The sequence below is a fragment of the Monocercomonoides exilis genome, assembly GCF_001643675.1.
Source record: "Monocercomonoides exilis strain PA203 chromosome Unknown scaffold5-2102611, whole genome shotgun sequence".
NCBI classification, from domain to species: Eukaryota; Preaxostyla; order Oxymonadida; family Polymastigidae; genus Monocercomonoides; species Monocercomonoides exilis.
This window is the reverse complement of record NW_027150550.1, coordinates 1,233,480-1,254,043: the sequence shown is the minus strand read 5'-3', so window position 1 is coordinate 1,254,043 and position 20,564 is coordinate 1,233,480. Positions and strand designations below refer to the sequence as shown.

Genomic DNA, 20,564 nt, shown 5'->3' with positions numbered 1-20,564 from the left:
TGACGTAGGTTATATGTTTGGATCACACGTTGATCATTTAATTTTTTATGTTGAACGTGTATTTGATAGCATCTGTTGTTCTGGTCTCGCTGCTCGGAGCTGAGTTTGATAATGCGTTTTATTTCTTTATTTATATTTCAATATTTGCATTCAATGTTACTTGATTTTAGAGAAACAAAAAACGAAGCAGCAAGCGCAGCAAACTACGAATTCACGACAGATGTTTCGAAAATGATGAAGATTCTTATAAACTCATTGTATTCGAACAAGGATATTTTCCTGCGAGAGCTGATCTCGAATGCTGCTGATGCTCTGAACAAAGTGCGATTCCAAGCGCTCACGGACAAGGACATTCTTGGAGAAGGCGATAACGCCAAACTTGACATTCGCATTATTCCAGACCCAGAAGAAAACACAATCGCTGTTGTTGATCGTGGAATTGGAATGAACGAAACAGAATTAATACAGAACCTTGGAACAATTGCGCATTCAGGTACTCAACGTTTTCTGGATGGAGTTGAAAACGGCACTTCGGCTGTTGATCTTATTGGACAATTTGGTGTCGGTTTTTATTCATCGTTTTTGGTTGCTGACAAAGTTGTTGTGACCTCAAAGAGAAAAGGAGACAAACAGCACGTTTGGGTTTCAGACAATGCACAATCTTTTGAAGTTTATCCGGATACAAGCGGAACAGATTTATTCCGTGGAACAAAGGTTGTTCTTCATCTTCGTGATGAGACATATTCAGATGCAAAGAAAATTAAGGAACTTGCTTTGCATTATTCTGAGTTTGTTGATTTCCCGATATATGTGCGAATGGAAAGAGATATGAACGATCCTGAAGCTCAGAAGCGAGCTGCCAAGCAGGAGGAAGAGGAAGAGGAAGATGAAGACGAAGAAAAGCCTCGCGGAGAGACATCATACACAACGGAAGAAGGAAAAGTTTATGATTTTGTTCACGTCAACCCGAGAAAAGCCATATGGCTGAGAGACCCAAAGACAGTGTCTGAATCTGATTATGTGGAATTTTTCCGTTCTCTGACACGAGATTACACAGGCAATCCTCTGACGTGGACACATTTCAGCGCTGAGGGGGATGTTGGATTCAGGTCAATTTTATACATCCCAGAAGACATGCCGCCAGTTGACACTTCTGACAATGCGAAAAACAGTGCAGTGAAGTTGTATGTGCACCGTGTGCTGATTACCGAAGAATTTGATGCGTTTATACCACGATACTTAGCGTTTGTTCGTGGTCTTGTGGATTCTGATGATCTTCAGCTGAATGTGTCTCGAGAGACACTGCAGGAGTCAAAGACGCTTCGGCAGATAGGAAAAAAAGTTGTTCGGAAGATTATCCAGATGATATCTGAGATGGCAGAGAAAGCAGAAAGCGAGGGAGACCCATCGTACGAGAAGTTCTATCGGACATACCACAGGTTCCTGAAGATGGGCGTGATGGAAGACATTCCAAACAGACGACGTTTGGCACGTCTGCTTCGCTTCAATACGACAAAATCAGAGAAGACACCAATTTCGTTGGATGACTATTTGGAAAGAATGCGCCCTGGGCAGAGCGATTTCTTCTACATTGCAGGCGATCCTGCGACCTCGAACATCCAACAGTCACCATTTTTGATTCCGTACAAGAAAAGAGGATTGGAAGTGCTGTTTCTGTCAGATCCAGTTGATGAGATGGTTGTGCGGGAGATGAAAGAATACGACAAGAAGTTGTTCATTTGTGTGACACAGGTGGAGAAGAAAGCGCTGACAACTGAGTCTGAATTTGAGCGCGAGAAATTGAAGCAGTGGAAGAAGAGATTTAAGCCTCTTGTGAACTTCTTCAAGGAAGCACTTGGAGAGAAGGTTGAAAGAGTTGAAGTTTCAACTCGTCTGGCTGCTGATGCACGGACACCGTGTGTGCTGGCGCATGTTGAAGGATCAGCTTCGGCCAATATGGAAAGATACACCAGAGCACAAAACAGAGCCGATCCACGTTTTTATGTGCATGAATCGCGCAAAGTGTTGGAGATTAACCCGACGAACAATTTGATCAAGAGAATGAATGTTGCTGTGCAGCAGGTTGAGGCGCAGGGCATTGATGGGCCAGACTTTGATGAGGAACTGGAAGAGAGAGATGCAGCAGATGAAGAACTTGAAGGCAATCGGAAGAAGCTGGAGACGATGGCACTTCTGCTGTATGACACAGCTGTGTTTGAGTCAGGCTATATTATTGGAGATTCCAATGCATATGCAGCAAATGTGTATGATGTACTGACAAGAATGACAGGACTGCCAAATGCCCCAGTCAAATCAGATGAGCATCTGGCAAAGGAGCAAGCAAAAGATGTGGATGACGAACCAGAGAAGAAAGAGAGTGCAAAGGAAACAGAGGGAGAAGAAGAAGATGATGATGAGGAAGAAGAAAAGAAAGAAGATGATATTGTTGAGAGTGAGGAACAGGAAGAGCAGGAAGAGGCTCGTTTGAGAGAGGAGAGGAGACAAAAGAAGATGAAAGAAGAAGAAGAGAAGAAGAAAACAGACAAAAAAGAGAGACAAAAAGAAGAAAAAGAAGAGCTCTGATCTGAATAAATTTATCTTATTGTCTTTCACTTCTCATTTTTTTTCTTTTTATGCTTTATTTGTTATTTATCAAAAAAGATTGAACAATTGCGTGTTTTGAATCACAGATTAAAATGTATTCGAATTAAACAATTTTGAAAAGTTAATCTAACTTCAAGATATTCTTCCGGCTTTATATTATTTGCAGGAGTACAGTTTTTTCCTCATTGAAAACAATATCAGGCAACTGCGAATAATTTTTCTTAATTCCTCAATTATCCAAGCATGTGATCGTAAGCCATTTGATGATTTTTTAGTAATGGAACTCAGAAAAGAGGTAAAAGACGAAAAATTTTGGTTTAATAATTTTATTTCACTCAATTTTTTGACAATTTTTTTCTCGTTATTATTATTATTATTATTATTATTATTATTATTATTATTATTATTATTATTATTATTATTATTATTATTATTATTATTATTATTATTATTATTATTATTATTATTATTATGCATGGGAATGTTAGACTTATTTGAAATGAAAGCAGAAAAAGTTTGGAACAAATCGTTGTTTTATCATAAATACAAAAAATTTGCCCAATATTTATATCGTTGAAAATAAATTGTGACATAGCTAATTGAATTAAAAATACATAAATAAACGACACACATACAATCATACATATAAATAAACCTGGTGACAAAAGAAAAAATAATGAATAAATACCTACCAAAATAGGGTCATATTTTTATTAGTACCTATTTTTTTTATTGGTACCTAAAATTTTCTGGTTTTTTAAGCATTTGCAAATAAAGAAAAATAAACAGAAACCTTTAAAACTCCATTATTTACTATTTCCGAGAATATTTTTCACTTTCACCATTTTGCTAAAAAGATCTTGAAATTTTTATTTTACAAACGCGATCAAAGACATGCTCGTATTTCCACGAGCTTTTGAATTTGATAGTTTTTCTTGTTGATGTTGTTATTAAACTTTTCTTTTTTATATTTTTGATTAATTTAAAACAACGAGAACTCTTTTTTTTCTATGGATTTCACACCTCACAATTTTTGAATAAAACTGAAATATAAACATAGCCAATATTATTTACACCTTTTTCTTATGTTCAAATAATGCACTATTTAGTATATTATCATATAATTAAGTTATAACATACAAATATTTGTGTTTGACGAGTTTTACACGAAAATCAAAATATAAACTTTTTCATTTTGTGTGCCAATTGTTTTTTGTTAAATATTTTTTCCACATCGCATATTTGGAACATTCAATTGAGCATTATTTGAACATAAGAAAAAGGTGTAAATAATATTGGCTATGTTTATATTTCAGTTTTATTCAAAAATTGTGAGGTGTGAAATCCATAGAAAAAAAAGAGTTCTCGTTGTTTTAAATTAATCAAAAATATAAAAAAGAAAAGTTTAATAACAACATCAACAAGAAAAACTATCAAATTCAAAAGCTCGTGGAAATACGAGCATGTCTTTGATCGCGTTTGTAAAATAAAAATTTCAAGATCTTTTTAGCAAAATGGTGAAAGTGAAAAATATTCTCGGAAATAGTAAATAATGGAGTTTTAAAGGTTTCTGTTTATTTTTCTTTATTTGCAAATGCTTAAAAAACCAGAAAATTTTAGGTACCAATAAAAAAAATAGGTACTAATAAAAATATGACCCTACACGCAATTATTCTCATAATTTCAAAGTGCTACTGAAACAACATAAACACGTGCTCAGATAAAAATAATATCCTCATTATGCTACAGAAAACTAATGATATATCTTTACACGTTAAAATTGTTTTCTAACATCAAAAAATGTCACATATAAATGCATGAATAAAAAAAAAGTCAATATAAAGATACAAACATTTGATTTACAAGTATTGGCGATACTCAAACCACGCACAATACATTTTCTAATACAGACTAATTCATTTTATCGATTTCCCACACAAACTCCTTCAGCCAGGACAACTCTTCAATTTCAATTTTCATTTCCCCAATTTGCAGTTCCCCAACAAACTCTTCTCCACATCGCCCACATTCTCTTTCCAGGCAGCCACCTCCCATCCCACTCCACTGCTTCACGTTGCAAAGTCGATCGCATCTGACACCGTCATAACGACTGCCTCTTTCGGGAAGTGCTGAATGAACATCCTCTTCAGCTCAACAACACTAGGCCTGGCTTCGCTTTCCCCTGCCCAGCACCCCTCAGCTGCTTCTGCAAGATCCGACTCCATCACACCATCCACACTCGGCCTCTCCCCATTCACAATCTTCTGCCCAGCCACCTCTGCCTCATAATCGCCAAACGGGATTTGAAGGGTCAAGCACTCCCACAGCATCATCCCAATCGAGAACGCCACTGACTCCTTTGTTGCTTCCTTGTTCTTGTTCATCAACAGCTCTGGTGCCTTCCACCTCAGACACTCTTTTTTGAAGCTATCTTCATCCTCAAAAGCAGATGAAGGCAAAGAGTCACTTTCATCATCATCATCACTTGCAGATGTCACAACTGTCGATGAAGAGATGGATGATGAATCAGAATCATCAGAAGAACAGTCGGAGTGCATCACAATGCAGATGACCATATGCTCAGAGAACAACACAATGTGAGGACTGAGATTGGCAAGTGAAGAAAGAGGATTTTCCATTTCATCAAATGAATGAAGAGCTCCATTTGCCACCCAGAACAGAACTTGAGCAGCTGTCACCTCCCGCTCCTGCAGAGTGCCAATCGCCATCTCTTTCTTCTCGTTCCTCCCATGAAGCAGCATAAACAGCGAATCCCTCAGATCCACAATCAGCTTTTCATGAGGAGACGAACAGGCCATTGCATCCACAAGGTTTGACATAGAAGAGGTGGTTGGGCACAAACTCTCTGATCGAACAAATGTCGAATCTGAATCGGTTGTTGAAGTGGATGAGATGGATGGTGATGGTGTTCTCTTTTGATTCTCTTCTTCTTCATCCTTCTCTAATGCCCAATCAGGAATTTTGTCTGAATCTCTTCCCAATATATATTCAGTTGAGCCACTCTCGGAGAGAAGATGCTCCGATGACTCAGAGTGCTGCATGTTCGTATCATATATTCTCTTCTTCATCCTCTTTTCATTCTTCTTCTCTGCCTCTCTTTCTGCTCTCCTCCACTGCGCCTCTGGTGACATCTCCATCGTCACCATCTCAAATGCCTTCGGATCTTTCTTTACTGTGTCTTCCACAATTATCTCCAGTTCTTCAGTTCTTCTCTTTTGCTTTCTCCATCGGATTGTAACAATTATTGAAACAGCAATGACAACAAAAAGAACAATCCCCATTACAATAACAATTATTGGCCATATTGACTTTTCTTTTCCTCCTTCTGTGATCCTTTCATCTCCACTTGTTTGAGGTTCATTTGCATTCTTCAGAATGAATGAATCTATTGACGAAGGAGCATTTGAATTCCCAAACAAAACAGAAACACTCACTTCAATTTCATTCCCGCAATTGCTGATAAGATCTTTTGCCACGCTCCCTTCTGCTTCTCTTTCAGATAAAAACCAATTCGAATCAAAATCATGTTTTTCAATCTCTTTCTCTTCTCCCTTCCTCTTCACAATTGAAAATGACAGATTGCATGGCACAAGAAGCATCCCTTTAAATGTCAGCTTCATTCTGTCTGTCTCTTCTTTTGCTTCCACACTTTCCAGCACAGGAATGAAAAATGATGAATCCCTCTCTGAAACAATCCCTTCAAAAGCACATCCCTCATTCAAGATCCAAAGTGAAGTGTTTGGCAAAGCTCCATCTCCTCCCTTCAAACTCATCACATTCAATGTTCCTGAATCTGAACAGATGATATTTCTTCTCAGCGATGGATATCCTTCAATTGACGGATTATTATTCTCAAACTTGCCATCTTCAATCTCCACATTTCCTCCACCAATAGAAAGACTTCCATCAAAGCTGTTCACAAAACTCGTATCCTTTATCTCTGCTGTGCTCTCCTTCGCCTCAACAACTGACCCATTCCATTTGCACACATCCACTTCCTCGTTCAATTCCCTTTTTCTTTCTTCCTTTCCATCAAACAAACACTGTTTCATCTGAATACTTCTGCACATAAAAAGAGATATCATCTTCCCTTTCTTTCTTCTCGATGAACACCCACCAAATGAACAGTTCGAAAACTCCACATTTCCTTCCATCTCTTCAACATTAACCACTCCTGCACTCTCATCCACACATGTGATGTTCTCAAATGAAGATGACAGAATTGAAAATGAAAATTCATTTTCCTTTCTGTTCTTCATTTCTGCTTCATCGCCATTCGCCCTTCCCATCCATCCTTTTTCCATCTTCACATTTGCAACTCCACAGATCTTCATGCAGTCTTTGTTTGCCTCAATATTTCTGAGTGTTAACCCATTCACTTCAGTATCCTCTTCCACAATCATGGCTGCTTCACTCAAAAATGAAAGCCACATAACACTCACATTCCCCATTGAGCATTTCCCTCTTTCCGCAAATATCAGACAGAATGGCACTTCCACAATTTCCCTCTCAACCGAGCTCACTCCCTCAAATGAACACATACTGATCGATGTCTTTCCAGAAAATATCTTCATGAATGAAGAATGCGTTGTTGGAAATGGAGTTAGTGTGGATTCCACTTCTTCAAATACAAATTGTATTTATCGCACATACACCTGCCCAGTCGTCTCCACAATCTTTTCTTTGCTGCAATTCATCCTCCCTTTCACAACCACTCGACTCTGTACTTCATGCATCCCACTCAGTGTAAGTGTGTCCAATCCAATTTCCTCTTCTATCACAGATTCCTCATCAACAAACATCTGACTGAAAAAATCATGTGTCAGATGTCTCAGCCCAAATCCAATCGTTGCACATGGCAACAAGGGCTTCCCACACTGCTGCTCATTGCTTCCCCCTTTCCCCTCTTTGTTTGACACCACGATCGTGTCTGACTGGTATTTCACAATCAGGCTCATCAGGTCAATCACCTGCTCATTGTGCTCTCCCGCATCCATCCCATAGATCGCATTCTGCCTGATGAACTCCACATCACGGAAGTCGATGTTGAACTGTGTTTCGTTGATCTGTCTCTCTATGCAGTCACACACAATGAACACATCATTCCCGACGCTTGCAATGTTCCTTCTTAATAATACCCTATCAAACACATAATCCAGCTCTCCCATTAATGTTGCACAAAGATATACCCCGCCTCCTTTCCCTTCGCTCACAGAGCATCCACACTGCTTCACACTCGTGTTCACAACATGGAACAATCCTCCTTCATTCAACTCAAACAGCATCGCACCCCCCTTTATGCTTCTCCCGCAATTGCACACTTCAATCAGCGAATCTTCAACAACAAGCTTCACTCCACTTCCACTCTTGCTAGAAACAACACAAGGATCAACTCCTTTCCCTTCAACCGATCCAATACTGCAATTCTTCATCATCATCTCACCTCCTCCATTTACTCTCTCTCCTTCAATTTCAAACAAATTCCCACCCTCCAATTTCGCTTCAATAACTGTGAATTCATCAATCACACTCACAACTTCTCCACTTACCACAAACACATTTCTCTTCCCTAAATACGAAAGAACTTTGAACCTCTTCATCTCCAGTTCCCCTTTCTTCACAACACAAAATGCTACATCTCCTATCCTTTCTCTCTTTCCCTTCCATGAGATTGAGCAGTCTTCCCATTCAACTTTCCCTCCCTCACTCACAACCACCCCTAATTCTTCACTTCCCAAAACATTCATCACACACATCTCCAGTGCTCTCAGAGTGAATGCTCCACTGTTGCGAAGACACACTTTTGCTCCACTTTCTCCATCACTCCCCATCACAACTGTTCCATATTCCTTCTCATCACATCCTGCTCCCACTGATTCCACATCAAACCCACTCAAATCATGTTCCCCCTCCACTCTTATCTTTTCCTTCACGAACACCACTTTTCTTTCCCCCCCTCTCTCAATGTGCCTCATCCCCATCTCCAGTGTCTCACACGGATCCTCTTCGCTCCCACATCGAACAACATCATCCCCCTTTTCCCACACCACAATCCTCTCGCTCCTGTATTCAATCACAAATCGCAACAGTTCTGTGTTTATCCGCTTCTCATCACATCCAACAAACAGATTCGGATCGTCTTCCATCCCTTCAACATCAATCGCAAATGTCTCACTCCTCATTGTCACATTCAGATCTGAATCCAAAATGAACATGTTCATTCCCATAAATGCCTCATTTCCTGCAAACTTCACTCCTTCAAACTTGAATGACATCACTCCTCTCCTTTCGCTGCAATTCAGGCACAGCCATCCTCCTTTCCCAACATTTACTTCCTCTGCATTACACTCCTTCATTAACCCGCCATTTACAATAACAAACGCGTTTTCTTCAGCTGCAACACACATTCCTCCTCCATTCCCTCTCCCTGCCACACATCCCTCAACGCTTGTGTTCTGCACATCCACTATCCCTCCTTCACCAACTACTCCACACACAATACCTCCATCTCCTTCTCTGACTCTGATATTGCTCCCATTGCATCCCCAAATCGATATCTCCTTTGCTTTACTGCCTTTCATCACCCCTGAATCAACAAAATTACATGAACTCCACGAGCACTCCTTCATTCGAACAATACAATTGTTCCCTGCACAAATCATACTGCTTCCTCCCATTTCACACACGCTGATAATCACACTTTCTGCAGTGAGTGTGCTTCCTCCCTCACAAACAACAAATCCTGTTTCTCCTTCAAAGGTCATATCATTCAGCTCCACATTCTTCAACGAGACAGATGACAACCCACTATTCGCTTTTATCACAGGCTTTCCAAACCTCATTGAATCCAATCTCAGTGAAGTCACATTCGCCTCTCCCTTTTCCACAACAATCAAACTGTATTCCACAAAATTCACTCCAGTTCCAACTCCAACTTCAACAACACATTCACTCAAGTTCAGTGTTTCTCCTTTCAACTGGAATATTGCCTCATGATGTTCGAGAACAGATGGAATCACCAGCTCAATCTTCCTCATCCTTGTTTCCTTCAGCATCACAAACACTCCAATGCATCCTTCCTCATCACCTTTCCAAGCTGCCTCATTTTCAACAACAAGTGATCCATCATCCCTTGTTCCTTCAATCATCCTTGCCATTTTCGAAAAGATCACTGTCGAGCCAACCTCAACTCCATTTCCAACTTTGATTGTCGCTGTTGTTGTTCCATCTGCTGGTGTGTTCTCTTCCCTTTCGATCGGGCAGTTCAGTGTTCGGCACTCGAAAAATGTGTGTCCACAGCGAGGATGATCAGCTCCCGAAGCTGAAACACAGATCTCACTCCTCGGAACATCCAGGAGATAGCACACAATCGGAATCACCAGCGTCACATTGCTTGTATCTCCAACTCCCTCCACTTCATGCACATCCTCGCTCAAAAGCGAAACAAATCCATATCTTCCTTTAGGAATCGATTCCAGCTGAGGCGATGCAAAAGACACATTTACCCCATGCTCTGCACGATTGTCTTCAAATCCCACATTCACAATCTCAAACACAGTTGTTGGTGATGAAAGCTCCAAATACACCCCTCCTCCTCTCCCCTTCTCCTCTCCTCTTCCCTTCTCTGCCCCACACTCCCCAATCACCGTTGTCACCTCTCCTCTGCCAATCTTGAATGTTCCACTTTCATCGATTCTCCAATCAATGCTCCCTCCATTCCCTTCCTTGCTCACGCAATTCCTGAATGTGGTATTCTCCAGCTCCCATGAATCACTTCTTTCATTTTGAGTGCTGAATATCGCCCCATTTCCTCTCATCCGGCTGATCCTTTGGATCGTAACATTTCCCAGCATCCCTCTCCCAACTCCACTATCCTCCTCTTCCTCAAACAATGAGCAATCTCCCAGTCCAATGTCCTCAATCAAACAGTTTTCCATCTTCGTTTTCTCAAATATCACTTTGAACAGTGAAACATCAAATGAGTGTGTCCGCCCATCTTCTGCCCCTGATATAATCACATTCTTCAGTGTCAGATTCTGTGCTTCTGTTCGTATCACAAACAACGAAGACGAAGATTCTTCGCTGTTGTGACGAATCGTCACCAAAAGCAATCCCATCGATCCCGAATCCAATGTGAACAAACACTCATGAGAATTCAGGAATTTTGTGGAAATGATACACTCGCTCTCACTTTCGCCTTTGAATGAAATATCTCCCCCTCCAATGAATAGAGCCATTGAAGATAAGGTTGATTGAAGAATGTTCACTGTTCCCTCTGCTCCTTTCTCAATCATTTCATATGCCTGCTTAATTGTGTTGCATGGACTGGTCTGTGCTGTCCCACAGATTGGCCCTGTAATTCCATTTGCTCTGGCATATGTTGTTTTGATAGTTGGAAGCCATGTATCGTAACCTGTTTGGCTGTCATTGTAAAATACTCTTTTTGCTGATGTTGTTGAGAATGATGACTCAAATGGTGAACCTTTAAGATATTCATTTAGAACTTTAATATCATGTCCTTCTTCATTTTCAGCCTTGTTTGCACTGAAGAAGCAAAATGATATCAATTTTGGAGATGAATCAATTTCCATCAAATTCATAGTCTTTAAAAGCGTTCCCCCTCCTCCACCTTCATACATACCCGCTTTCGTTCCGTTTGCCGTATTCTCTTTAAATTCACATTCTGAGATTAAATATTGGTTTGATTGTCTCTCCATGAATAATCCCCCACAATATGATCCTGCTTCATCGCGAATAAATTTATATTTACAAATTGTTTCAATAGAGATCCCGGAAGGCTGATGAATGCGTAATCCCCCTGCATAGCTGGAAATAGCTCTGCAATCACAAAAAATACATTCGAAAAAACAATAGTCTCCGTTAAACATATAAAGAATCATCCCACCTGTATTTGTATCTGCTATACAATTTGTGAAATTACAATTTATCATTTTCACACCTGCTCCTGCTTGAACATCAACGGCTCCATCGCCGTGATGACTCAAATTTTTAAAAGTGCATTTTGTGCATTCAAAAGTTGAATTTCCAAATAAATAAATAGCACATCCATACGAAGCGCTTGTGTTGCACCATTCACAATCTGTGAAAACATTTGTTTCATCCGCTCCCAGTACTTGTCTTGTCATGTTGCGTTCACCTGATTCGTGAACATTCGTCGTTCTCGCAGAGCGCTCAAATGAGGAGTTTGTTGCTCTCAGTGAGGAACATGGGCTGTTCACTGACCTCGCAATGCCCCCATCAATAACGTCCCAAACTCTGAAAAACGAGCAGCCCTCAATCGTTGTTTCTGTTCTTGCTCTCAAATCCATTTCTCTTTGCGCATCGGAAGCAATAGAAATGTTTCCCATCATCAGACCAGAGACTTTCACAAAGCAGCTCGCATTCGGTGCAAGAAACAGAGCAGATGCTAATTCAAATGATGAAAATGACGAATCACGAAGAGTGATCGAATCTATTCCATCTCTCTCAGACTTTATGAAAGATGAGCAATAAAGTCGCTGAATTGGTGCAAATGGCTTCAAACTTCCAATCGTCATATTCACTGAATTAATGTTTCCTCCATCCACCACAAATGGGCTCATTTGTGATGAAACAAAAAACATGCATCCTGCAACATCAAGCCTTGACTCCTCACAAACCAAAAAAGAAATCCTTATTATCAAAAGGAAAATGAAACACGTTTGTAATTTTCATAGAACAGTTTAGAGTTACTATCGTTGGTTGAATTATACAGCTCTGGCAGTTTGCTAACGCATAACAACAATTCTTTTGCTCCGGTGATTGGAGCGCAATTTTTGTATTTAATACAAATATTTCGTTGTACAGGATTTCGTTTGCGTTAAAAATAGTAAGCATGCACGCAAAAATTTCGAGTGTCAAGTTCATAATGATTTTTAAATCAAGCTCACCCTTGAAAGAAAAGAAAAGCTCGAAGTGAACAATAATTAAAATGATCTGTCCCATTATAAAATGTCTTCATATTTATTTTCGATAGAAATTTCAAAAATTGCTCATATTCATTTTTCTTTTTAAGAAAAGCTTTGGATTCAAAAGTTTAAATCGCAATTTTCAGTTTTTTCTAATATTTTTCGCTTTGCTCAAAAAAATACATTGCAAATTTTCTTATAAAAGAACCAGTATATTGAACAATATTAGATGATGAATACTTAACAAAGCACTTCAAGCAATTTTTCGATAAGAAAATCATTCCTGAAGTTTTATGATCATATTCATAAATTCATCAGCATTGAAAACAAATAATTAATCAAAAAAGAAATGAAACTTAACTTTCAAACAGCTGTCTGAAACAATAAATAAAATATAAAATCATGATTTTTTAATAAAAAACAACAAATCAATAACTTCACATTTTTAAAGAATATTCTCTTTCAAAAAAGATATATTTTCAATTTTGTAAAGAAAGATTTAAAACTGATAAAAATGTCTAATTTCTCTGTTGAATGCGTCCAACTGCTTCAATAAGATGCTGCGGCAATAATGGACTCAACGACCAAAGGGCAGGGTTGTGATTGAGGAGTGCACTTGTTGAGGAGGAAGATAAATAGCTTGGCTCTTGCTTGACAAACGAAGAAATGATTGCTTCTGAGATAGAAGGCGGCAAATACATAACAGCATGTGATATGTTGGAAAGAGATAAATGTTGGTGAAGAAGAGAAAGAAGCTTGAAACGTGTATTCTGGCGTTTCTGATATGGAGATTTTGTGCTTGTTGGAGTGGAAAGCTGTGAAACAGTTGATGTCAATGCTGCTTCTGTTGAAGATTGCCTTTGAGGCGTAGAAGGTGACTGCGAGACACTTTGTGAGTCTGATTTTTGAGCATCTGCTGTTTGCTGTTTGTTTGGAGTTGAGCTATGTGAAGGCACTTTTTGTTTCTCAAGATTGTCTGCTTGTTTTGACGGAGATGGCTTAACAGGAGCGGCTGATGAAGAAGAAACAGAAGGCTTTGCTGAAGAACTGTATATTGCTGCTGGAGATGAAGAAGCTTTATTAGAAGGAGGCGGAAGTGGAAAAGACGCCTTTTGATGAGTCCCTGGAGACGGCACCAGAGAAGCTGGCCCAGGCATGTTTGTATTCAATTTCACAGGACTTTGCTTCTTTCCTAACTGAGCCTGCAAATTCCCATTTTTGGCATGCTCTAGTTGTGCATTGTCAAGAGAGTGGGACGACATGAGTTTCATCAGATACGATGGAACAGCCGTCGAGCGAGTCTTCGATCTTGTTGGCTGTGCAACCTGCAGATTGTGTGCAAATGGAGATGGAAAGGCCAACGACGACACAGAAACCTGCTTCGCTGCTGCTTTGTCCACCTGCTCTTTTGTAACGATTCGATTTGAGGAAGGCAAAGCAGCTCTGTTTTGACCAACTGGAGAAGTCGATTGGCTGTTTACCGTCGACAAATATGCTGGCCTGCCGTAAAATTGAGGATAAGATGTTGCCGGCAAGGATGGAGGAACAAACGCGCTCAGAGGGAAACGAGAAGTTGCCACAGGAGGAGACACACGCACTGAACTTCCGTCTGGTGAAGAAGAAGACGCAATGCCCATGTGCTGAGTGACAGGCGAAACACTCGTACAACGCTGTGTTCGAAGGGGCGTGTGGAAAGGAGAAAAGGAAGAAGGCAAGTTGGCTTGCATATGCGGGGCATTGCTTGACTTTGCTTTAATTGGGGAGTCCTGAGCAGTTGGAGTTTGAGGACTAGATGAAAGAGAAGGAGGTCCAAGTATGTTGCTGCTCGCTTTCTCTGAAAAAGGTGAAAAAGACTGTTTCTTCAGTGGAGATGGTGTGTGAGTTGAACTTATTGATGGAGAAAAAGAATTAGTTCCTTCCCGTTTTGAAAAAGGTGAGACAGAAGAAAAAAGTTTTTTATCTTTGAAAGGAGATGGGGATTCATATAAAGATTTTTGAAGAACCCCCTTTTCTGTGTGTGGTGATGACTCATCAGTTGACTTTAACTTTTTTGGCTGAATATCAGATTGAATGGGCTTTTGGTGCATAACATCGCTTAGCCTCCTTTTGTGTGGAACAAGCTCTGGTGAAGCAGCCTTCATTGGCGAATCTCCGCTTTCGATTGCCTTTACAGGCGAATGCTTTGGAGTGTCGGCGTTCGACTTGTTATAAAACGATTGCATCTGCTTGTTGAAAGAATTCATCAAATAGTCCAAGGATTGAAGAGGCGAACTGCTGATGCTTTCTTCTTTGACTTGTTCTATCTCGTTTATACTGTCTTCTTTTTCATAGCTAACACTTTCTAATTCACTGAACGCCATCACAAACTCCTTTGGTATTTTAAACCTCCTCTTCAGCACATTTTCCCGTGTCTTCTGAAATGAGAAAGGAGATGAAGACTTTGTATTTGTGAATAAATCCTCGGCATTTTTGCTGAGAAGTATAAATCGCATTGAATTAATTGGGTTTGTGGAAAAGATGCTGAACACTGTCTTCAACGTTGCTTGATCCATTGGCCTTTTTTCGCTTCCTGTCATTTTCATTCTTTTTTCTCCTGATCTGTTTTTAGAAGAAAGAATGATGGCTTCGAGAATGCTGTCATTTTCCAGTGAATTCTGAGAAAACCCACATCGAGCAGCAGCAGCAGAAGAAGAATAATTCAATGAAAACGGAGAAAGGCAATCCAGTTGGACGTGGAATGTGATTCTTCGCATTATTGGCGCTGCAAACACAGCTGTTGCCAGCGAGGAAAGCGGAATGGTGCGCGGCGGGCATCGCGAGGAAGGCACACGAATATAAGGAAGATGAAGATCTTCGGACAAAGAAGAAGGATGCGCACTCACACTTGGAACATGAAGCGGATAGTGCTGAAGAGATGGAAAGGGAGTCATAGACGCTGGCGATGCTAACAATGATGGAGGTGCTCTTGTAATGGAAAGTGGCATTGGTTGCACAGATTGCACTGATTGCACTGACTGCATTGACTGCATTGGTTGAACCGATTGAACTGATAGAACAGATTGCATTGATTGTACTGATTGCATCGATGGCATTGATAACATTGAGGGATTTGAAGTCAGCATTTGAGGTGATTGGAGCTGTGATGAAGATTGAGGCTGAGGCTGAGGTTGATGTTGAGGCTGAGATGGAGGTGGAGAGAGAGAGGGAGACAACGAATGCAATGATGAAGAAGGCTGCGAAGGTGATAATGGTCGTGATGTTGATGCTGCTGGCAATGATGGTAAAGAAGGAGAAGAAGATGAAGCAGATGAAGCAGAAGAAGCAGATGTTTGAGATGGTATCGGAGACAATGAAGGTGAGCGAGGCTGTGATTTTGTTTGTGATTGTGATTGAGTGAATGAGTGTGAGCGTGATAAAGAAAGAGACGGAGATAAGGGCATCTGAAATGAAGGTGAAAGAGACTGAGATGGAACTTGCGACGAAGAAGGTGATGATGATCGAGGTTGTGTAGGTGAAGGGGATAAAGAAGGTTTGGATGGTTGAGATGGAGATGTAGGACGTGAATGAAATTGAAGCTGAGAATGAAATTGAGACTGAATTTGCTGAAATGAAGACGATGCCAATGAAGGTGTCAATGATAATGACTTCGATGGTGTGGGTGTGGGTGACAAGAAAGGCGAAGTAGAAGCAGAAGTTGAACCAGAAGCAGAAGACATGGGCGGAGGAGTAAGAGAAAGCGAAGGAGAAGGAGTGGTCGAGAGAAAAGGAGAAAGCAGTGGCGACATAGGCGAAGTGGGCGAAGCAGGCAAAGAGGAGAAATACGGCGAGAAAGGAGAAGAAATCATTGATGGAGATAAAGGAGAAGCCATCATTGAGGGCGAAAGAGGAGAAGCAACTGGGGACTCCGGAAAGGGCATGGAAGACAAGAAAGGCGAATACTGTTCAGCTTTTGAAAAAACACGTCTTGTTCGAGTGGCACGCTTTGCAACAGGCGATTGGATGGCAACAGAATTGGAAGTGTAAACGGGAAGGCGAAGCGACTGAAGTGATTTGGCCTTTGGAGGCGGTTTGAAAGTCGGGGTTTCCGCTTCATAGGTGATGGGGCAGAAGATGGGGTATCTGCGGCTCGGTGGCTTCTTTTGAGTCAAAGGCGGATTAGTTTGAGAAGGAGAGTTGGGCTGAGACAACGAATGAGACTGAGAAATGGATAAAGGCGTTGTTGCATTTGACAGAGGAGCAGCCTGTTTTGACTGATTTTGCTGATTTGGCTGATTTTGTTTGTTTGGTTTGTTAGGCTGGTTAGACTGGCTTGGTTGGTTTGGAGAATTTGGTGGATTTGGTTGGTTTGGCTGGTTAAGAGTGGAATTCAGAGGAGAAAGAGCGGTTTGCGAAGGTTTTATGAACTGAGACTGGCGAGGGAAAGGGAAAGTGGACTTAGTAGCAGATGAGGAAACGATGGTGATGAGAGTAGGATTGACTGGAATTGTTGAAGAAGACGCTGGTGGAAGTGAAGAAGAAGAATTTGAAGAATTAGATAAATTTGAAGAATTGGATGGAAATGAAGGAGAAGAAGGAGAATGACCTGAAAAATTAGATGGAAGAGAAGGAGAACAAGGAGATGAAGAAATGATTTGGTTTGTTGGATTTGAAATGTTGGTTAGTCGTGAAGTGTTTGAAGAAGTTAAAGAAGGAGAAAGAGGTTTTGAATTGTTATAAGCTGGGGAAATGGAAGATTTTGAAGTGGAAGGAGAAGGGGAAAATACAGAGGAAGGTGAAGAAGCAGAAGACGTAGATGAATTAACAGAGGAAGAGGAATATGAAGAGGAAGGAGAAATGGAATTAGCATTGAAGTTGGAGCATGAATTGCTTGTATTGTTGGTGTTTCTGTTGTTATAAGAAGCAGCAGCAGCAGAAGAAGAAGATGCAGTTGAGATTGAAGAAGAAGTTAATGAATGTGAAGTAGAGGAAGGAGAAGAAGGTGAAGAGGAAGGAGAGGAAGAGGAGGAAGAGGAGGAAGGAGAGGAAGAAGAAGAAGGAATATTTTGAATAAGAGGATATGCTTGCAATGGAAGACGGGGAGGATGAAAAGAAGATGAAGAAGAATTATTCATTGAAGTGGAAGAAATAAAAGAAGGAGAAGAAGGAGAAGGAGAAGACATTAATATGCGATTGTTGCTCATGTTGTTATGAGGGGTTGAAGTTGTTGGAAGTAAAGAACAAGAAGTATTTAGAGAAGAAGAAGAAGAAGAAGAAGAAGAAGAAGAAGAAGAAGAAGAAGAAGAAGAAGAAGAAGAAGAAGAAGAAGAAGAAGAAGAAGAAGAAGAAGAAGAAGAAGAAATGGATGAATTGGAAGAGGAGGTTGAGAAGATAGCTGAGGCGGGTGCAGTGATAGAAGAAGAAGCTGAAGTGGAAGAAGAAGAAGAAGAAGGAAAAATCAATGAATTAGAAGATACAGACGAAGTGCTAATCATCATGTTTGTCGAAGGACAAAGTGAAGAATTCATTGAAGTGCTATTAACAGGACGAATCTGAGCAGAATTCACCATAAAAGCTTGTGGAAGAGCAGAACCCTTATTTTGAGCAGCTGTCATGAAACGTTGAGTGTCAAACTGCATTTTGTTTGGGAAAGTGCTGAATGCAGCCGACAAGACAGTTGGAGAAGCATTCATTGCATTGTTTTGAGTGGAATTTGTGCTTATAATGGACTGCTGTTGAAATGGCATCTGAGAGTTAGGCAAAAATTGTTGAAAAGGAATGGAAGGAGAAGTGGGAGAAACAAGTGGCAAGGAAGGAGAAGAAGGAGAAGAAGTGGAAGAAGGAGAAGGAGACGAAGGAGAAATAGAAGAGAAAGAGGAGAAAGTGGAATGAGGTAATGATGGTGAGGATGGATTTTGTGAATGTGATGGCAATGCTGAATTTGAAGTGGAAGCTGAAGGAGAGGGTGAAGAAGAAGGGGGAGTCAAAGCAGAAGATGAAGCAGAGGATAAAGGTGAAGGTGAATTTGTATATGAGTTTGAAGCTGAAGCTGAAGAAGAAGGTGGAGATGGAGAAGGAAATGGAGAAATAATCGATGCTGCTGCTGATGAGGATATTGGAGTTGACTGTTGTTGTGGCAATGATGATGGTAATGTAATTGAAGATGAAGGCGATGATGATGGTGAAGTGACGATTGTTGCATAAGGAACGCTTGGTGATACAACCAAAGGCATCTGAGGCATCGGCCTATTCGGCACATCAGACATGATGAATGTGATTGCCGGAGACGATGAAACATACGACGTTGAGCTGCGCTGCGAGCTTGCGGACTCAGGAAACCCAGCCATCGCCTGGTCGCGCTGTGCTTTTCTGTCGCTGGCGATGATTGGATAGTACCATTTTGTTGTCAGCCTGTCAGCATTCGTCTTCGGTCCTAGCTTTCCAGCTGTCTTCTTTTTGGCGTTTGGTTTTGTTGAAAGCGAGTCGAGCGATTCAGAAGACGAAGTTGAGCTGCTCTTCTCTTCAGAAGACGGAGCATCATCATCGTCATCACCATCATCATCATACTCAATCTTATCGGAATCATTTTTCGGTTTTGATGTGTTTGCTGCTTTGCTCGTTTTCCTCTTCCCGCTTTCGTCGCTTGCTTTGGAATTCTGCCTGCGTCTGCTCTTTTTTGTGTCGCTTTTGGATTTGACAACAAAATTCAGCTGCTTTCCGCATTTCCACGACTGGAAAGATAACAGAGAAGTAGCAGGAATATTTTTTGTGATTGGATTTGCTGAATTTTTTGCACTAGAAATCTGTAGAGATGCTGGTTTTTGGCGCAGATTGCCAAATTTAGCAGGCCGACACCCCATTCGATGCTTCTCTTCCCACTCTTTCTTCACCTGCAGCGCGGCAACAGTCAAAAGCCCAACAAATTCCCATCCTAAATAGCCCAAAACATCAACAGCATCATAAGTGATAGGCAAAACTGTGTTTTTCCGCTTGTTTTTGGCTGAAGAATAAGAATTTAGAGAGGAAGACTGAGTCAAATGAGAAGCGCTGCCCTTTGTCTGTCCTGTTTTTTTCTTTTTCTTCTTCTTTTTCTTGCTGGTGTTCATACCGATCGAGTACCATTCTTCATCTTCCTCTGCTTCTTCATCATTCTCCCCTTGCTCATCTTCCATGTCAGTGCTATCTTCTCTGCTTTCGTCCCAGTTTCCTTCATGATCATCATCATCAACAACAACATCTCTTCCTGAGGCAGTGCTCCCTCTTTTACCAGAATTTGTGGGAATAACCATCGACGTCTTAGCTTCTGTACGGAAAGATGTTGGCATATTTGTGGCTGAAAAAATCCATGTCATAAACTGAGCTCGGCGGTGCTGAGTGAATGAGGCTTCTCTCGAATGAGAGAAAAAAGTGTACTCAACACGTGTCATTGATCGGGTTATCGACTCAATGACAGGCGACATCAAATGATTGAAAGGTCCTCTGAAAGTATTCAGAAATGGAGAAAATGAACCTTCGCCACATAATGAAATTTGAGAATGAGGTGATAGAGTTGTTATTTGCGTTTCATTTGCATTTAAATTTGTGTCTCCTGATGGCAGCAGCGCAACTCTTAGTGAAGTGGCCAGGTCGAGTCCGATTGTTGCAGATCTGAGCGAAACAGCTTTTTGTTTTGATTCAAACGTTGTCGCCTCGCTTTCGATGGCAACAAGTCCATCAACTTTGTCAAAATCAGCATTTTCAACTTTGATCTCTCGTAAGAGCTGGCCATCTTGCTTTTGAGGAAGTGACTGTTGCTTAGCTGTCATAGCTTCATATTCCATCCAAGCTAAAAACTCTCTTATTCTGTGTACTTTGATGGGATTCGATCTAAACAATATCATAAGTGTCTTTAAAAATAAGAATCATGTTGAATGAACAAAAATAATGCAAGTACAAATTCAAACATCTGTAGATATTGGACATTGACTATTGCTATCATAATTAATCTGATTGCACTTTTCAATCTGAAGCAAAATA

The 20,564-nt window shown here is 40.6% G+C and overlaps 4 protein-coding genes across 4 annotated transcripts; 1 reads left to right on the top strand and 3 right to left on the bottom strand.

Moving 5' to 3' along the window:
• The first annotated feature begins 41 nt into the window (after positions 1-41).
• On the top strand, positions 42-2,810 carry MONOS_6592 (putative endoplasmin). The gene is made up of 2 exons (XM_067876832.1): positions 42-103; positions 171-2,810. The coding sequence occupies exons 1-2, from the start codon at positions 48-50 to the stop codon at positions 2,581-2,583; spliced, it is 2,469 nt and encodes an 822-aa protein (XP_067734331.1). The 5' UTR covers positions 42-47; the 3' UTR covers positions 2,584-2,810.
• Positions 2,811-4,260: 1,450 nt separating this feature from the next.
• MONOS_6591 (uncharacterized protein) lies at positions 4,261-7,166 on the bottom strand (the record flags this gene model as incomplete). The annotated part of the gene is made up of 1 exon (XM_067876831.1): positions 4,261-7,166. The coding sequence occupies one exon, from the start codon at positions 7,164-7,166 to the stop codon at positions 4,674-4,676; it is 2,493 nt and encodes an 830-aa protein (XP_067734330.1). The 3' UTR covers positions 4,261-4,673.
• Positions 7,167-7,265: 99 nt separating this feature from the next.
• MONOS_6590 (uncharacterized protein) lies at positions 7,266-12,227 on the bottom strand (the record flags this gene model as incomplete). Its single annotated transcript, XM_067876830.1, has 1 exon — positions 7,266-12,227. The coding sequence occupies one exon, from the start codon at positions 12,225-12,227 to the stop codon at positions 7,266-7,268; it is 4,962 nt and encodes a 1,653-aa protein (XP_067734329.1).
• Positions 12,228-12,763: 536 nt separating this feature from the next.
• On the bottom strand, positions 12,764-20,368 carry MONOS_6588fu6589 (uncharacterized protein; the record flags this gene model as incomplete). Its single annotated transcript, XM_067876828.1, has 1 exon — positions 12,764-20,368. One exon carries the CDS (start codon positions 20,366-20,368, stop codon positions 13,091-13,093), a length of 7,278 nt encoding a protein of 2,425 aa, XP_067734328.1. The 3' UTR covers positions 12,764-13,090.
• Between the last annotated feature and the right edge of the window lie 196 nt (positions 20,369-20,564).